General features: G+C 43.6%; 1 protein-coding gene and 1 non-coding gene across 2 annotated transcripts; both read left to right on the forward strand.

Annotated features, from left to right (window-relative positions):
- The first annotated feature begins 399 nt into the window (after positions 1-399).
- Positions 400-8778, forward strand: Eif5 (eukaryotic translation initiation factor 5). Its single transcript, XM_045154345.1, has 12 exons — positions 400-417; positions 542-734; positions 1652-1931; positions 2042-2123; positions 2385-2557; positions 2728-2839; positions 4421-4563; positions 4785-4943; positions 5556-5717; positions 5983-6147; positions 6698-6832; positions 7104-8778. The coding sequence occupies exons 3-12, from the start codon at positions 1860-1862 to the stop codon at positions 7191-7193; spliced, it is 1293 nt and encodes a 430-aa protein (XP_045010280.1). The 5' UTR covers positions 400-417; positions 542-734; positions 1652-1859; the 3' UTR covers positions 7194-8778.
- On the forward strand, positions 3535-3660 carry LOC123462625. The gene has a single exon (XR_006638411.1). It is a non-coding gene; the product is annotated as a small nucleolar RNA SNORA28 (small nucleolar RNA).
- Positions 8779-16868: the final 8090 nt, after the last annotated feature.

Genomic DNA, 16868 nt, shown 5'->3' on the forward strand with positions numbered 1-16868 from the left:
GACACGGTCTGAGGGACGCGGCGAGCATTCCGTCTCGCGCGGGGACTAGGCACCGCCACCCCGCGGCCAGGCCCCACCCGGCAGAGGAGAGGGTAACCGCCATTTTTCCGTAGAGCCCAAAACCGACAGCGTAACCTGGGTGTCGCGAGACCGCGAAGGCCTCTGGGACGGAAGGGGGAAGGGAGAGGAAGGAAGTCGGGCCGGAGCGAGAGGCCGGCGGAGGCCGCGAGTGGAGCCCCAGGAAGCGGGAGGCGGGGAATGGCGCAATTGACGCAACGATGCAGCCAATAGTGAGCGAGCTCTGTGGGGCAAAGGACCAATGGACAGTGAGGCCCGCTGCTGGGGGCGGGCTCCGCGGCCGAGGGTAGCTTGAGCGCGGCGGCGGCGTTGTTCAGTCAGAGCGAGAACATTCCAGAGGTGAGTAGTCCGCGGAGGCCTGACGGCCCGCGCCCCTGCCCAGCGCTCCCGCCCCTCCACCCCGCGGGCCGCCGGCGGGGGGTGGGCAGGCGCCGCCCGCCGCTCACAGCCGTGTCCCCGCCAGGTCGCCAGGCTCGGCGCTGCCGGTGTGGACGCGGACGTCGCTGGGACAGCCCCTCCCGCTGCTCGGCGGCGGCACCTGTCCGGCCGCCCCTCCGCTTCCGCCCGCCCCGCCGCTTCGGATCCGGTTTCCAGCGCCTCTTCCTCCCAGTCCCGGGCGAGCCGCGTTGGGTTTATGTCTTTATTTGACGAAAACGGTGAGTCGCGGGCGGCGGGCCATGGCGGCGGCAAGATGGCGGCGCGGCCGCGTGACCCGCCGCGCGTGTGGCGCAGTTTGGGGTGGGGGGAGCCGGCCTCGCGGGAGCGCGCGCGCGCGCCCTCGGCTGCGGCTCCGGCTGAGTCAGGCCGGGGCGCGTTTGTGAGTCACGGCGCCCGCTCCTCCGCCTCGCCGCCAGCTCGCCCGCCCGCCGGAGCAGGGAGGCCGGACGATGGGCGCCCGCGGCCGCGTAGCCATGGGGACGAGGGCGAAGGTCGGCTGCGCGCCGGGAGAGCGAGCGAAGGGAGTCAGCCTGGGTCGCCGGAGCCGTGGCTTCGCGCCTGGCGGCCACGGTGGGACGGTTCCCGTTTTGCGATGGTGGCAGATGGGGGAGGCGCAATTTGAGAAGTTTGCTAATCCAACCTCGGGCCGAGCGAGAAGGGCGGAATCCGCCCCTTGCAGTTAAAACCCGGGCAGCTTGGCAGAGCCGGCCCTTCAGCATGCCGGTCGCCCTTGGTGTGAGGCAGCAGTTTATACAGTGTTATATTTTATTTTGTTTTTCGAGGTAGGGTCTCGCTTTAATCCAGGCTGACCTGGAATTCACTGTGTAGTCTCACGGGGGCCTTGAACTCTTGCCTCCCTGGGATCAAAGGTGTGCGCTACCACGCCTAGATCTATGCTGTGTTTTCTAAAGGGCATCTTCCTGCCCGAGTCATAGCTGGGTCAAAATGGAGGCCTCTTGTTTTCTAGACGTGTGCCCAGTTACTGGGAGCGTCGACTTCACACATGAACTACTCCGAACCTTTGTAAGATAGGAGGAGTTACTTAAGCCCCCAGAACTAGGGCAGGAAGTGATTCCAGACCAGAATGATGTTGAACCTGTGGGGATGTTTGTGTGTTCCCTTTTTTCTCTTCCAGAGCTGTTGCGCAGCCATTGGTACCTGTATTGGGGAAACATAGCATACAAGCAAGAAGCTTACAGCCTCAGTGGCGAAAATTTTTTCATGTCAGAGACCGAGAACTCTTGCAGTCGTTTATGTCATCCCTTCTTCTCCAGACAGAAGATACCAAAAAGTTGCAATCAAAGATCTCTTCATCTTATTGATAAGGTCACTAATAAGCCAAAATGTCTGTCAACGTCAACCGCAGCGTGTCAGACCAGTTCTATCGTTACAAGATGCCCCGTCTGATTGCCAAGGTAATACAGGTCTTCATTTTAGTATGAAGTCCTTAACACACTTCATAGGCTTTGAAAGCTTGTATTTCACAGGGAAGTCAGCGCAAAATTGAAATTCTTATTTCCTTTAGGTTGAGGGCAAAGGAAATGGAATCAAGACAGTTATAGTCAACATGGTTGACGTTGCAAAGGCGCTTAATCGGCCTCCAACGTGTAAGTAAAGATTGGAGAAGGCTGAAAAGGTATATTATGAATATAGTCTTGACAGTCTGTTGAGCTGTAAAATTTATCTGAACTGTATGCTAATTAGATTAAGGATTAAATGTGGAACCTTGGACTTCAACTGATTGGATGTCTGGAAGTTTTCTAAGCCATGCTGGCAATATTTCAATAGTCCCATACTTTTAAACCACGGTGAGTTTTGTTGATACAGGGATGAAAGTATAATGAAATAAATATTTTCTTCAAATATAGATCCCACCAAATATTTTGGTTGTGAGCTGGGAGCACAGACCCAGTTTGATGTTAAGAATGACCGTTACATTGTCAATGGATCTCATGAGGCGAATAAGCTGCAAGACATGTTGGATGGGTTCATTAAAAAATTTGTTCTCTGTCCCGAGTGTGAGAATCCTGAAACAGATCTGGTGAGTCCTTCAATTAAGAAAAGCCATGTGTTTTGTGGTGGATTATATGATAATACTGTCATGAAATAAAATTGTGTGTTGACTTAGTATATCCTATTAACACAAGTACATAGAATTTTCATTTTATATTATGAATTATATACTCTTTCTTGTTTTTACTTTTTTGGCAGCATGTCAATACAAAGAAGCAAACAATAGGTAATTCTTGTAAAGCTTGTGGCTATCGAGGCATGCTTGACACACATCATAAACTCTGTACATTCATTCTCAAAAACCCACCTGGTAAGTCTGCAATGAACTTCTAAGACTTTAACATAAAATGAATTAATTCCTAGAAGCAAATGGAAGCCTTTTGTGGCTTTTTATTTATTTATTTATTTATTTATTTTCTTCCAAAGTAGGGTTTCACTCTAGCCCAGGTTGATCTGGAGCTCACTATGTAGTCTCAGGCTGGCCTAAAACTCAGTAACTCTCCTACCTTGGCCTCCTCAGGGCTGGGATTAATGGTGCCACCATACTAGCAGAGAGAGGAACACTAGGGCCTCTAGTCCTTGCAACATGGGTACTGTGGGATTGAACTCAGTTAATTCCAGGTCAGCCTTTGCAAGAGTGAGACCCTACCTCAAAAAAAAAAAAAAAAAAACTCAACTACCACTTTACCAACCTCTAAAATATTTTAGGAAGTACAAAGAAAGTTAGGGTAAAACAGATTTTATGATGGGAACCCCCCACACACAAAAAAGATCTATATCTAGAACTTCCTAAAGAGAATCACCATATTTTTTCCCTAATTTATTTGAGAGAAAGAGACAGAGAACAGGTACACCAGGGCCTCTAGCCACTGCTAACTTCAGACACATGTGCCAACTTGTGCATCAGGCATTACGTGGGTTCTGGGGAATTGAAACTGAGTCCTTTACCTGCCAAACCATCTCTCCAGCTCTGAGGTTTACCGTATTAAACAGGCCTTAAATTGCAAGCAACACTCTGTGGCAGATGATCAAAACTGTCTGACACAATTTGAGCTTGCTATAGAAAGAAAGTCTAACCTATTCCGGTGTTCTCTTCTCCGTGAGACAACCCGTTATATAGACTTAAACAATAATCTTTTGGAGAAGGTTTCTAGGTATGGTCTTGTTCCAACCCAGGCTGACCTATTCTTTCTTACTTGGGAGAGAAAAAATGGTTGTGCCAGGGCCCCCCAACCACTGCAGTCAAACTTCATATGCATGAATTTACTGAGGATATGTCTGATTTTTGTGTTAAAATCTTTTTCTCTCTGAATGTAATTGGGAGGTTTTTTTAGTACCTAAAAACTAGTTATATTCAGGGTAAGAGAAAGAAAGCAGACTCTTCAGAGGTGGGGTTTCCAGAATTGGAAAAACCCCTTCCTGAGTATAATTCTAAAGGGCATTTGTTGTATGGATTTTTCTGAGGTTTATGGTACAGGAATCTAGGATTTATTTCTTCTTAAAATTTCATTTGTATTTATTACAGCCAGAGAATGGGGGCATGCCAGGGCTTCTAGCCACAACTCTGAACTTCAGATGCATGTGCCACCATGTGTATCTGGCTTACATGGGTCCTGGAGAATTGAACCTTGTATCATTAGGCTTCGATGGCATTCGCCTTAATGGCAAAGCCATCTCTCCAGCCCCAGGGTGGTTTTTTTTTTTTTTTTTTTTTTTTTTTGAGGTAGTATCTCACTCTCGCCCAAGCTGACCTTAAACTCACAGTAATCTTTCTACTTCCTCCCAAATGAACCATCATGCCTTGACTAGGAGGGTAGAATTTTTAATGTCTTGATAGGTGGTAATACATAAATCATGAAACCAAATTTATCTCATTTTTCTTTCTTTGTAGAGAACAGTGACAGTGGTACAGGAAAGAAAGAGAAAGAAAAGAAAAATAGAAAGGGTAAAGACAAGGAAAATGGCTCTGTATCCAGCAGTGAGACACCACCACCACCACCACCAAATGAAATCAGTCCTCCTCCACATGCTGTGGTGAGTGATTATAGGGTTGACCACATAGTGAGCATTCAAGTCGTGTGAAGTACTAGCATTATTAGTTTGAGGTGGACAGGAATTAGGAAACTAGTGTATTTGTGTTATTAGTTGCTTAAAGTAGACGAGGTGTGTTTTTATTTTTTGAAAATAAACTTGATTCTATCATCTTGACAATGTTTAAGCCTTTTTGACTAAAAGATTTTTTTTTTTACTGACAGGAAGAAGAGGAAGATGATGATTGGGGAGAAGATACAACTGAGGAAGCCCAGAGACGCAGAATGGATGAGATCAGTGACCATGCAAAAGTTCTGACCCTAAGTGATGATTTGGAAAGAACTGTGGAAGAGCGTGTCAATATCCTGTTCGATTTTGTTAAGGTGTGTAAGTCCCACATGCACATGTGCGCATGCACACACACAGATAAGGTGGTGTTGTATCCCATGATAACCTGGAATTAGTCTCAGGGTAGCTTTGAATTCACTTCAATCTTCCTACCTTTGCCTCCCCAGTGCTTGGGTTTAAAAGCATGTGTCACCACGCCCTGCCTGAGAATCTTAATGTTTGTTTGGTTTTGTTTCTTTCGATGTTCCATGTAAGGTTTCTAGCCCAGGCTGGCCTGGAACTCACTCTCATCCCAGACTGGTCTTGAGCTTCTACCTCTGCCTCCTAAGTGCTGGGAACAAAGGCATGCACACTGTGCTCAGCATATTTATGATAATTTTTTCCCTCAGGATGGCATTGAATTCACCTCAGTCCTCCTCAGTTTGGGATTAAAGGTGTGTGCTACCATGCCAGGCCAAATGTTTTGAATACAAGGCTTTCATTTTTTTTTCTTTCGTTTATTCAGGAAATGTTCTGGGAGGTGGTTTCTGGTAGTGTTAGCAGTTTGGAATCATAATTTCATAGAATAAGTTCTGGAGTTCATTATCTGAGCTGCTACATCAAGCCTTGCAAAAGCCTATATTTCACTGAGCTATCTTTATTTCCAGAAAAAGAAAGAAGAGGGCATCATTGACTCATCTGACAAAGAAATTGTTGCTGAAGCAGAAAGACTAGATGTGAAAGCCATGGGCCCTCTTGTGCTGACGGAAGTTCTCTTTAATGAGAAGATTAGAGAGCAAATTAAGAAATACAGGCGCCATTTCTTAAGAGTAAGAAAATTTGTAACTGTAAATCAAGATTATGGCTATTTGACCTTGGCTGTGGCTTTAATACTTGTGCTCCTTTGTCATCCTGAAAAGAGATGATGACAACTTGACTAAGCTTGTGAACATCTACAAATGGTACACTGGACCCCTGTTTTAAAAAAAAGAGCTATTTTTTGTGCCACTTAAGAAAAATAAGTATACTTGGATAAAGAAATTATCTTTCACCATGTTTTTACAAAGTTTGTTAATGTCTAATATCTATTGGCAGTTTTGTCACAACAACAAAAAGGCTCAGCGGTACCTTCTTCATGGTTTGGAGTGTGTGGTAGCAATGCATCAAGCTCAGCTCATCTCCAAGATTCCACACATCTTGAAGGAGATGTATGATGCAGACCTTTTAGAGGAAGAGGTCATCATCAGCTGGTCAGAAAAGGTGAGAACACATGAATGGGCTCTGGAATTCAGGAGTATTGAAGCTGCTGGTGGAAGTTCATGAAATAGTATCATCATCAATAGTTATGACAGCAGAAATTATGTCGACTATTACAAAAAAAGTGTTTGAATATATAGGTATCTTACTCATTTAAGATTATAGGGCTGGAGAAATGGCTCAGTGGTTAAGGTGCTTGCCTGCCAAGCCTGAGGACCCAGTTCAATACACCAGTACCTATGTAAAGCCAGATGCACAGATGGCACATGCATTTGGAGCTCATTCTCATATTCTCTCTCAAAAGAGTATAACTAAGAACACTCAAACTCACGGTAGCTGGGCATAGTAGTCCATGCCTTTAATCCCAGCACTCAGGAGGCACAAGTAGGATTGCTGTGAGTTCAAGGTCACCGTAGACTAGAGTGAGTTCCACATAGCCTGGGTTACAGTGAGACCCTACCTTGGAAAAACAAAAGGCTCATTGTAAGAATAATACAAAGATTATATAGTTTTTGAAGTATTCACTGAAAAAAAATTGTATTGAACTTTTTAGGCCTCTAAAAAATATGTCTCAAAAGAACTTGCCAAAGAGATTCGTGTCAAAGCAGAGCCATTTATAAAATGGTTGAAGGAAGCAGAGGAAGAATCTTCTGGTGGTGAGGAAGAAGATGAAGATGAAAATATTGAGGTAAATACTGTCTTTGGGAATGGGTGCTTGAAACTAAAAGTTTGTAAGTTGGAATGTATGTGGAAATTTGGGGTACTTTCCTAATTCAGGTTATAGGTGTTTCAAAGATAGGACCTCAATCTGGAAAGTAAGGTCTTTTGTGGTTCTGAGACGAAAACTCAGAATTGTGCATGCTATGCAAGCACTCCGCTACTGAATTTGCCCCTAAACATAATCTGACAAGTGTGGTATCTCACGCATGTAATCAATCATTGAAATTATTTCTTATCAGGTGGTGTATTCAAAGACTGCCAGTGTACCGAAGGTTGAAACTGTGAAGTCTGACAACAAGGATGATGACATTGATATTGATGCCATTTAAAAGGATGGATGCAACCTAGCTTAACAGTGTAAAGCTGCAAATTTTTCTCCATTTTCAATCAGAAGTGCAACATGTATGTGCAAAAGCTAAAATAGCTTAACATCATGCTACACTTGATACTAAAAAGCTATTACTATGAGTGGTCTGTAATTAAGCCCAGTGAGACATCTAGGGAGTCCATCCATGTATCAGTGAACAGATGTAGTTTGCTTATTTCTAGCATGTTTCTTTTGGAAAAACTAGTGATGGACACATTTGGATCACATTTATACAATTCTAAAAATAAAGATTTGATTTTGGGCTCTGAATGCCTTACCCTAAAGTAACTGGCTCCTTTAACAGATGTATCACCAAACCTGGTAAGGTCCTGGGATTGGAGCCTGTTAGATTTTTTGTTAGTGTTGAGGCTATACAGAGGTCTTCAGCAGAATGTAGACACAAAATTATAATGACCTTTTCAGCCGCTAAGAAATTAATAGTACTTTCAGAGTTTATCCTTAGTCCCTAAAGTTTATCTTTAGTTCCTTGAAATGGGTTAATGGTAATTCTTTGTCGTACTGAGTTAGACTAATGATCAGTATCAGTGCGACATCTTCGTGAGAAGAAACGACCTGAGTGTCCTATTATCTTAAGAGCAAGTTTTGAAACTTGGAATTGTGGTTTTCAGTTTGTGTACATTTGCCCCAAATTGTAGTCTTTGAAGTCATGTGCATTGCACGTTGGATGAGCCAGGGAAATTATTACATTAACAAATAGGTATTTAATGTGTATGTAGTGGTTGCTTTGTACTGAGAGAGAAGGTTTGAGGTGTAATTAAATAGTAAGCTATGATTTTATTTGGGAGGAACAGGAAAAGGTGCACTTAATCTCTAAAACTGAGCGTACTTTTACAGCTTTTACCCTTAAATTATAATTTCAAGTTGTTTGGACATATTGTATCTTGTGTTTGGTGTTCTCCCTCATCCTTTGATATTATGGTTTATCCCTTAATGCCTTTCACACCTGGACACATAGGTTGTGCTTTAAATTTTGGTTGCTATCTTACCAAAATAATTGTTACTATGTTTCAAGCTTGATTTTCCCCTCCTTCATTGTCTTATTTAAAGAGAAGGTTAAAAATCATACTTCTGAGTCAGAGCCTGTATTTTGGTGTAAGACTTGGGATATTTTTTACTTCACATTGAATATAGCAGGGCACCTGAGAAGTCTGGATGATGGCCATAAGTGCACTAACTAGGGCCTGACCAGCCCATCCAGGGCCTTGGATTTTGGACATAAAACACAAGTGAACTCTTTACCCATTAGCTGATGTAAACTCACTTAATCTGGGTTCTTCACTGTTTGAAAAATTGTCTTCAACACAGACTTGGCATATATATACATACTTTTCCACAAAAGTGCATTCTGAGTGTTGAGAGCCCGTGTGGCTAATTGTGTGGAGCACTACTAGCTCATGTCATTCACATCTTAACCTTTGTTGTCCATCTCACAGGTTATAAAACTTCATAACAAATGTATGTAAAAAAAATTTCACATTGAAATTATACAAACATTTGATAAAAATAAAACCTTGATGAAAGTCTGATCTTGGAGCAGGAGCCATATGCCTGGAGGGAATGGGTTGTGTCACACCAAAGGTAGAAGAGGCATTTCAGATATAGAAGACATAGGTTTCAAATTCTTTGCGGTAAGGTCCATTTAATGGTCTTAAATGAGATTCTCTGGTTGATCCGCACACCCAGTGTCAAGCTAGTGAAATTCTGTTGTGCACCTGTTGCTTTTACTTCAGGGTCAGATGTTCCAGGCTTCTCAACACAGAGCTTAGGCTTCAAACAGTATTAAGTCTGGTGCCAAACCACTGCATTTTAACTTCACATAGCAGAGGTTTATTCATGGAATAAACCTTTACTTTGCTCTACTGGATTTTACTTATTTATTTTTTGTTTTTTTGAGGTAAGATTTCACTCTAGCTCAGACTGACCTGGAATTTACTATGTAATCTCAGGGTGGCCTCGAACTCCCAGCGATTTTCCTAGCTCTGCCTCCCAAGTGCCTGGCCTCTACTGGATTTTTAAAATTTTCTGTTTGTTAAAATTGTACTTGTCAAAAAATGGGGGCTGGGTGCCAATGTGGTAGTGCACGCCTTTAATCCCAGCACTTGGGAGGCACAGATAGAAGGACTGCCATAAGTTCGAGGGCACCCTGAGACAACGACAAAGTGAATTCCAGGTGAGCCTGAGCTACAGTGACACCTTACCTTGAAAAGAAAAAGTTTAAAAAAATTGTACTTGCCAATGCTTTAATACAACTAAGTTACTGATTTTTATTTGACAAGAAAGGGGCATGCCAGGGTCTCCAGACACATGCACCACCTTGTGCATCTGGCTTGCATGGGTCCTTTGGCTTTGCAGACAGCCTTAACCACTAAGCTCTCTTTCTAACCCTTGTTTGTTTTTCAAGGTAGATTTTCACTAGCTTAGGCTGACCTGTACTGTAATTCATGCACTATGTAATCTCAGGGTGACCTTGAATTCACAGCCTCCTTCCTACCTCTCTGCCTCCCTAAAGATTATAGACTTGTTCCACTGCACCCGGCTACCACTAAATTTTAAATTCTCTAGTGGATTTAAAGCATTGAAAGCTCCTGTATTGTGGCTGGTGCTTTGGACTTGTCTTGGATGTTCTGCAAGGACAGCCCTATCCATAACAAATTATTCATTTCATTAGATCTTTGGCTGTCCTTACATTTGTTGGTCTTCAGTGACCTAAAGGTATTTCTTCAGCCCCCCCCCCCTTAATGTTTAGTTTTCCAAGGTATAGTCTCAGTCTAGTGACCTGGAATTAACTAATCTCACAGTGGCCTCAAACTTCCTGCTATCTTTTAACAGGTGCTTATTAAGGAGTCCAGACTTTAGATATGGAGAGTATAGTCTAGATTTAGAACAATACAGAAAATAGCTCTGAAGTGGGCAAGATTTAGGAGGTAACTACTTTGAGCCCTTAGGAAAGCACAAAAACTGTGAACCTAAAAAAAACAGTCCTTCCCCCAAAGACTATTAATGGGTCATCTTGCACCAGGTGCACATTTTGGTGGCAGTGTTAGACATTGTAGATTAAGGGTGTCCTCAAAGTCTTCCTGTTTGTTTTGGTTTCCCACCCCAGGTAGGTTCTCTTGTTCCAGGCTGTCCTTGAACTACACTAAGCAATTCTACAAAACCTTGAAGAGCTTAAGGCACTAGCCTGCAAAGCCTAAGGACTCAGGTTGAAATCTCCAAAGCCAATTTAAACCAAATGGACGTGGTGGTACATGTGTCTGGTGTCTATTTGCAGTGTTAAGCCCATTCTGTCCCTCAAACCAAATTTTACAATAACTATTACTATTTAACTTAGAGACAATTTTTGTGCATGGGTATGATGGCATTTTAACCATACTCTGTTAATTTTTGTTCCCTTCTCACTAAATCCCTTCCCAACTTGCCCCACTGCTGCTTTCTATGTATTCATTGTGATCCATTGAGTCTTAATTAGGGTTCCTGATGAGCATGAGTGGGGCTATTTAACATGGTCAGCTTACTGGCTGTTCAAAGTTCCCCCCTTCCTCTTCCAGCAGTTACTGCCAATAGCTTCACGAGATAAGAGGTCTTATGGGCTTCACCACCATGATGTGATGTTGATGGGGACAACAGTTGTGAGGGCAGCCACTGTCTTCCTGGAATGCAATGGCCATGTACTGTCTGTAATGCTCCCTGAGCCGCCCCAAAGGTTTTTCCTTACATAGTATTTTTCAGCTTTAAAGTTGCCTAATTCTCAGTACTTGTGACAGTTTTGTCTCCTGAGTAGTTACCCAATGCAAAAAGAAGCTTCCCTAACCAAAGCTGAGAACATTAGTCTGGCATAAATATTTAGGAGCGGTTTCAAGAGTACAACATAATACATTCAGCCAAACAAAAGTAGTAGTTCCTACCTAAGATATAAAACCATTTTTCTTTTTTCAAGGTAGGATTTTGCTATAGCCCAGGCTGAACAGGCTGACCTCAGTGATCCTACCTGTGCTGCCCAAGTGTCACTTCAAAAGTGTGTGCCACCACACACAGCTGACCAACATGCTTTTGACTAGCTTTGGTTTTTTGAGGTAGGTCTGTAGCCCAGACTGGCCTGGAATTCATTATGTAGTCTCAGGGTGGCCTTGACTCACAGTGATCCTCCTACCTCTGCCTCAAAAGCATGCACTACCACGCCCGGATTTTGACTAGCTTTTTTGAATTTTCAAGGTAGTATATTGTTCTAGGCTAGGTTGACTTAATTCCTATGTAAGTGTCAGGGCAGCCTGGAACTTGGTGATCCTACCAAAGTCAGGCTTTCATGAAAACCCAGATCAGGGTTACCACAATCTGAACCTGGGGGAATGAGATGATGGTATGGGGGGGGGGGCATGAAAGGGCAACTGGAGGGAAATTTTAGGTAATAAAATTGTTTCTATTAAGTTTTGTTGTTGAGGTTTTGCAAAATAGTTTCTCTAGCCCAAGCTGACCTGGAATTCACTATAGTCTCAGGGTTGCCTCAAACTCAAGGCCATCCTACCTCTGCCTCCCAAGTGCTGGGATTAAAGGTGTGCACCACCATGCCCGGCTTCACTTGGGATTTTTTGTACTTGAGCAGCTCACTCACACTGCTATATGGCTACTGTGCTGTTTTCTGTAAACATGTCCAGTTCTCATTACTGTTGGTGCTGAGTGCTTACAGCTCCCCTCTCTAGAGAATTGTCATGGAAGAACAATGGCTGCTTGTGGGAGAAGTCAGCAAGCCTGCTGCTGGTCTCAAGCTGGGACCAATTCCTATGATTCAGTTTTGGATGCCTGTCCCCCAAGATCAGCTTTGCTAACACTTTTCTCTTGACCCCATATTTCCTTCCTCTTACCCCTTCTGAGAGCACAGCGTAGTGAATTGTTGGCGCTGGGGAGATGCTCAGTAGTAAATCTATTGCCCAGTACGCACATACAGCTGGCTGGATGCAAAGCTTGAGAGATGGCTTTCTTTCTTTTTTTTTTTTTTTTTTCTTTTTTTCTTTTTTGGTTTTTCGAGGTAGGGTCTCACTCTAGCCCAGGCTGACCTGGAATTCACTATGGAGTCTCAGGCTGGCCTTAAATTCACAGCAATCCTCCTACCTCTGCCTCCCAAGTGCTGGGATTAAAGGCGTGCCCCACCACACCTGGTTGGCTTTCTTATTAAGACATTTGCATGCAGGGCTGGAGAGATGGCTTAGCGGTTAAGCACTTGCCTGTGAAGCCTAAGGACCCTGGTTCGAGGCTCGGTTCCCCAGGTCCCACGTTAGCCAGATGCACAAGGGGGCGCATGCGTCTGGAGTTCGTTTGCAGTGGCCTGAAGCCCTGGCGTGCCCATTCTCTCTCTCCCTCTATGTCTTTCTCTCTGTGTCTGTCGCTCTCAAATAAATAAATAAATAATAAACAAAATATTTTTTTTAAAAAAAAAAGACATTTGCATGCAAAGCCTAAGGACCCAGGTTTGATTCTCCAGTACCTACATAAAGCCAATATATAATGTTACACATACATCTGGAGTTTCTTTGCTTCTTATTTACCACCCTCCCTCCCCGTGCAAGTAAAAACTTTTTTTCTGTAAACCATCAGTAAAATGGGGGGGGGGGCAAAAATCTCAGTCTTATGCCTCTACTCAAAGATACTCAAAACTAGTTTTTCCCTGTCCTTCCCTTCTAATCACAATCTTATGACCATGTAATAAAGGACAGTTTTAAGTATTTTTGGGAACAACTTACTGAGAAAGAGATAAAAGAGGGCCTTTAGCCACTGCAGACACATACACCCTGTATGTACATCTGGCTTTGTAGTCCTGGGGAGTGGAATTTGGGTCCTTTGGCTTTTCAGGCAAGCACCTTAACCACTAAGCCACCTTCCCAGCCCTGAACATTTTTTTTAACTTGAAGCCTTTTATCAGGCTAACAAAAAGGTACTCAATAAATACACTTTCCTTACATCAAACTATTCCATAATGAATATATACAATACACATGTGCACAAAGCAAAGACTAGATTCAGAACAGATTGGAAAAACATGATACATTGATTACAACAACTGGAATGATTGTAACATTGAAGCAGCACAGTTTACAAGTCACAAAAGTGTGCAGTTGCCAAGAACTACAGTTTCTATAAATTACTAACAGCCATATACTGACATAAAATGTGAAGTTCTGACATTCTATGCATTTCAAAAATAAAATACAAAAAAAAATTTGTTACTGTCAAAAGTCAAACATGGGTTGGAGAGATGGCTTAGCAGTTAAGTGCTGGCCTGTGAAGCCTAAGGACCCCGGTTGGAGGCTCAACTCCCCAGGACCCATGTTAGTCAGATGCACAAGGGGGTGCATGCGTCTGGAGTTGGTTTGCAGGGTCTGGAGGCCCTGGTGCGCCCCCATTCTTTCTTTCTCTGTCAAAAAAATAAAAACCGGGAAAAAAGTCAAACATGCCTGTAACTTGGTTAGCTATGGCTGCTGTCCCCAAGTAAAGCTATTGTTGAATGAGATGATAACTGGTACAATTGGAAGAGTTGTCTAGGAGAGGGATAGAGGACATAAAAACATTCATCTATTCACATTTTCTCCCCAGCATTAGGAAGGTTTTACAAGCTGCCAGTTCCCAAAAAGAACAGAAAGGTTTTGGCCTGCAGGGTCAAATCTTCCCCGACTTCCTTGCTGCCAGGCTACAGAGAAATGTTAATGCATGCTGAACAAGTGGTCACCATGTGGCAGACTGCTGCAGGCTCCATGTAGGTGGTTATGGAGCCACATTTATATTAGTGTACAATACTGAGCTACCATAGCAGCAGATATGGAGCTACTGAAAATCATTCTTATTCTACTATGCAAAATGATACTTCCTAATCCTAGGAAAACATCAATTTATTTTTTAAAATGAGAATACAAACCGGGCATGGTGGTACACGCCTTTAATCCCAGCACTTGGGAGGCAGAGGTAGGAGAATTGCTGAGAGTTCGAGGCCACCCTGAGATTACATAGTGAGTTCGAGGTCAGCCTGAGTTAGAGTGAGACACTATCTTGAAAAAAAGCCAGGCATGGTGCACCCCTTTAATCCCAGCACTCGGGAGGCAGAGATAGGATTGCAGTGAGTTCGAGGCCACTCAGACTACAGAGTGAATTTCAAGTCAGCCTGAGCTAGAGAGAGACCCTACCTTGAAAAACAAAAAAATAAAAAAACAGGGCTAGCGAGAGATGGCTTATTTGAGGTGCATGCCTGCAAAGCCTAAGGACCCAGGTTTGATTCTCCAGGTCCCACATATGTGAGAAGCACATGGTGGCGCATGCATCTGGAGTTCCTTTGTCCTGGCACACCCATTCTCCCCCGCATCTCTAATAATACATAAAAATACTTTCAGAAAATGAGAATACAGGAATTATTCTCATTAAAAACAATTTAAAATTATCTTTCGCAAATGTATATATTTGCATACTAAAATAGGCTAACTAGACTGGAGGAATGGCTTAGTTAAGGCACTTGCCTGCAAAGCCAAAGGACCTCAGTTTGATTCCCCGGGACCCATGTAAGCCAGATGCACAAGGGGGCACATGTGTCTGAGTTCGTTTGCAGTGGCTGGAGGTCTTGGCATCCCATTCTCCCACCGTCTGCCTCTTTCAAGTAAATAAAAAATATCTTGGCTAGAAGGATGGCTTAGCGGTTAAGGTGTTTCCCTTCAAAGCCAAAGGACCCTGGTTCAATTCCCCAAGAGCCATGTTAGCCAGATGCACAAGGGGGCACATGTGTCTGTTGTTTTTAAAAGTTTTAGCCAGGTGTGGTGCACGCCTTTAATCCCAGCACTGGGAGGCAGAGGTAGGAGGATTCTCCCTCAACCTGCCTGTTTTTTTTTATTTAATAAATTCCTTAAAAAATATTTATGTATTAGAGAGAATGGATGTGCCAGGCCCTTTAGTCACTGCAAATGATCTCCAGAGGCATTAGGGCCTCTGGTGGCAGGAAACTCCAGACACACGTGCCCCTTTGTGCATCTGGCTTACATGGGTCCTCGGGAATTGAACCTAGATCCTTTGGCTTTGAAGGCAAGTGCCTTAGCCACTAAGCCATCTCTCCAGCCCATAAAATGGCTTTTGAAGCCGGGCATGGTTGCGCATGCCTTTAATCCCAGTAGAAGGATTGAGATCCTAGTGGGACAAAGATGCCATATCCTCTCCAAATTGAACATAAGGTGCCATAAGTATTCTCTACAAGAGGCAGGCCATATCTGAAACAGCAGGAGAATTAAGTATATTATTGGGAACCTGGGCTACAACCAATTTAACTTCATAGGGATTATGGTTTCTTTAAAAAATACAAACAAAGTTGGGTGTGGTTGTGCACACCTTTAATCTCAGCACTTGAGAGGCAGAGGTAGGAGGATCACCATAAATTCAAGGCCACTATGAGACTACACAGTGAATTCCACGTCAGTCTGGACTAGAGTGAGACCCTACCTTGAAAAACCAAAAAGATAAATCACACACACACAAGGCAGGCATGATGGTGCACACCTTTAATCCTAGCATTTGGGAGACAGAGATAGGAGAATCCTGAGTTTGAGGCCAGCCTGAGTATAGAATGAGTTCCTGGGCTACAGTGAGACCAGACCATGAAAAATCATATATACAGGGCTGGAGTAATGGCTTCGCAGTTAAGGTATTTGCCTGCAAAGCCAAAGGACCCACGTTAGCCAGATGCGGAAGGTGGAGCATGCTTCTGAAGTTTGTTTGCGGTGGCTGGAGGCCCTGGTGCGCTCATTCTCTTCCTTTGTCAAATAAATAAAAAGTCATATGTATACAACAAAAGCCATAATTTTGTACAAGATGATGAAGTTTGTGATCAAACTTCTTTCAAAAACCCAACTGGGTCACTCAGGGGAGCTGAAAGAATAAAAATAAGTGAATATTTCAAAAACTTCATGGAGACACACACACACACACACACACATATATTTGCTATGGACTATTCTCTGAAAAGTTAAGGCACCTTAAAGACTCCACCTACTTGGGCTGCAAAGCCACTGAAAACTCCTGCTGCAACTGAGCTGATAACTTTGTCCATGTAGACCAACTGATAGAAAGCTCGAAGAAGCCATTCTGCATGCAGATCAATGGGAGAAATCATCAGTGAAGATACCGTGGACACTGCAAGCCTTATATTTGGCCATCCAAGCCAAGTGACCCAATAGGTGCAATACTGGCACGTCTGTCATGGTGGAAACTAACTGCCCTCTAACTGGACTGGAGGCCCTCTCCATGGGAGGGAATACATCCCTGATACTGAAAACCTAAAACGGATAGTCATGAGCCCTAATGTATCCTGCAGTCTGGCTAAATGTATATACTGTGTTCACCCAACTGCTTAGTAAGCACTTCTGTTAATGTTCATACCCATATATTAATGCTACTCTCACTTTTGGTAGAGAACCTTCTCTTTCAGATGGTAGTGTCCTTGGAATGACTCAGAAGGCATCATGGTGCTGGGAAGAAGTGAGAAGAGTGCTCAGCACTGCAGTATCACACCTTCCAAGGCTCAGGGTCCATTGCGGAAGAGGTGGCAGAAAGAACTTATGAGCCAAAGAAAGGGTAAGACTCCTTACAATGTGCT

Source organism: Jaculus jaculus, chromosome 7 (assembly GCF_020740685.1).
Source record: "Jaculus jaculus isolate mJacJac1 chromosome 7, mJacJac1.mat.Y.cur, whole genome shotgun sequence".
Lineage (NCBI taxonomy): Eukaryota > Metazoa > Chordata > Mammalia > Rodentia > Dipodidae > Jaculus > Jaculus jaculus.

Coding starts and splice junctions, on each gene's coding strand:
- Eif5 (XM_045154345.1), top strand. CDS start 1,860: ATGTCTGTCAACGTCAACCGCAGCGTGTCAGACCAGTTCTATCGTTAC. Junction 4,944..5,555: donor TCCTGTTCGATTTTGTTAAG/GTGTGTAAGTCC, acceptor CTTTATTTCCAG/AAAAAGAAAGAAGAGGGCAT. Junction 6,148..6,697: donor TCATCAGCTGGTCAGAAAAG/GTGAGAACACAT, acceptor TGAACTTTTTAG/GCCTCTAAAAAATATGTCTC.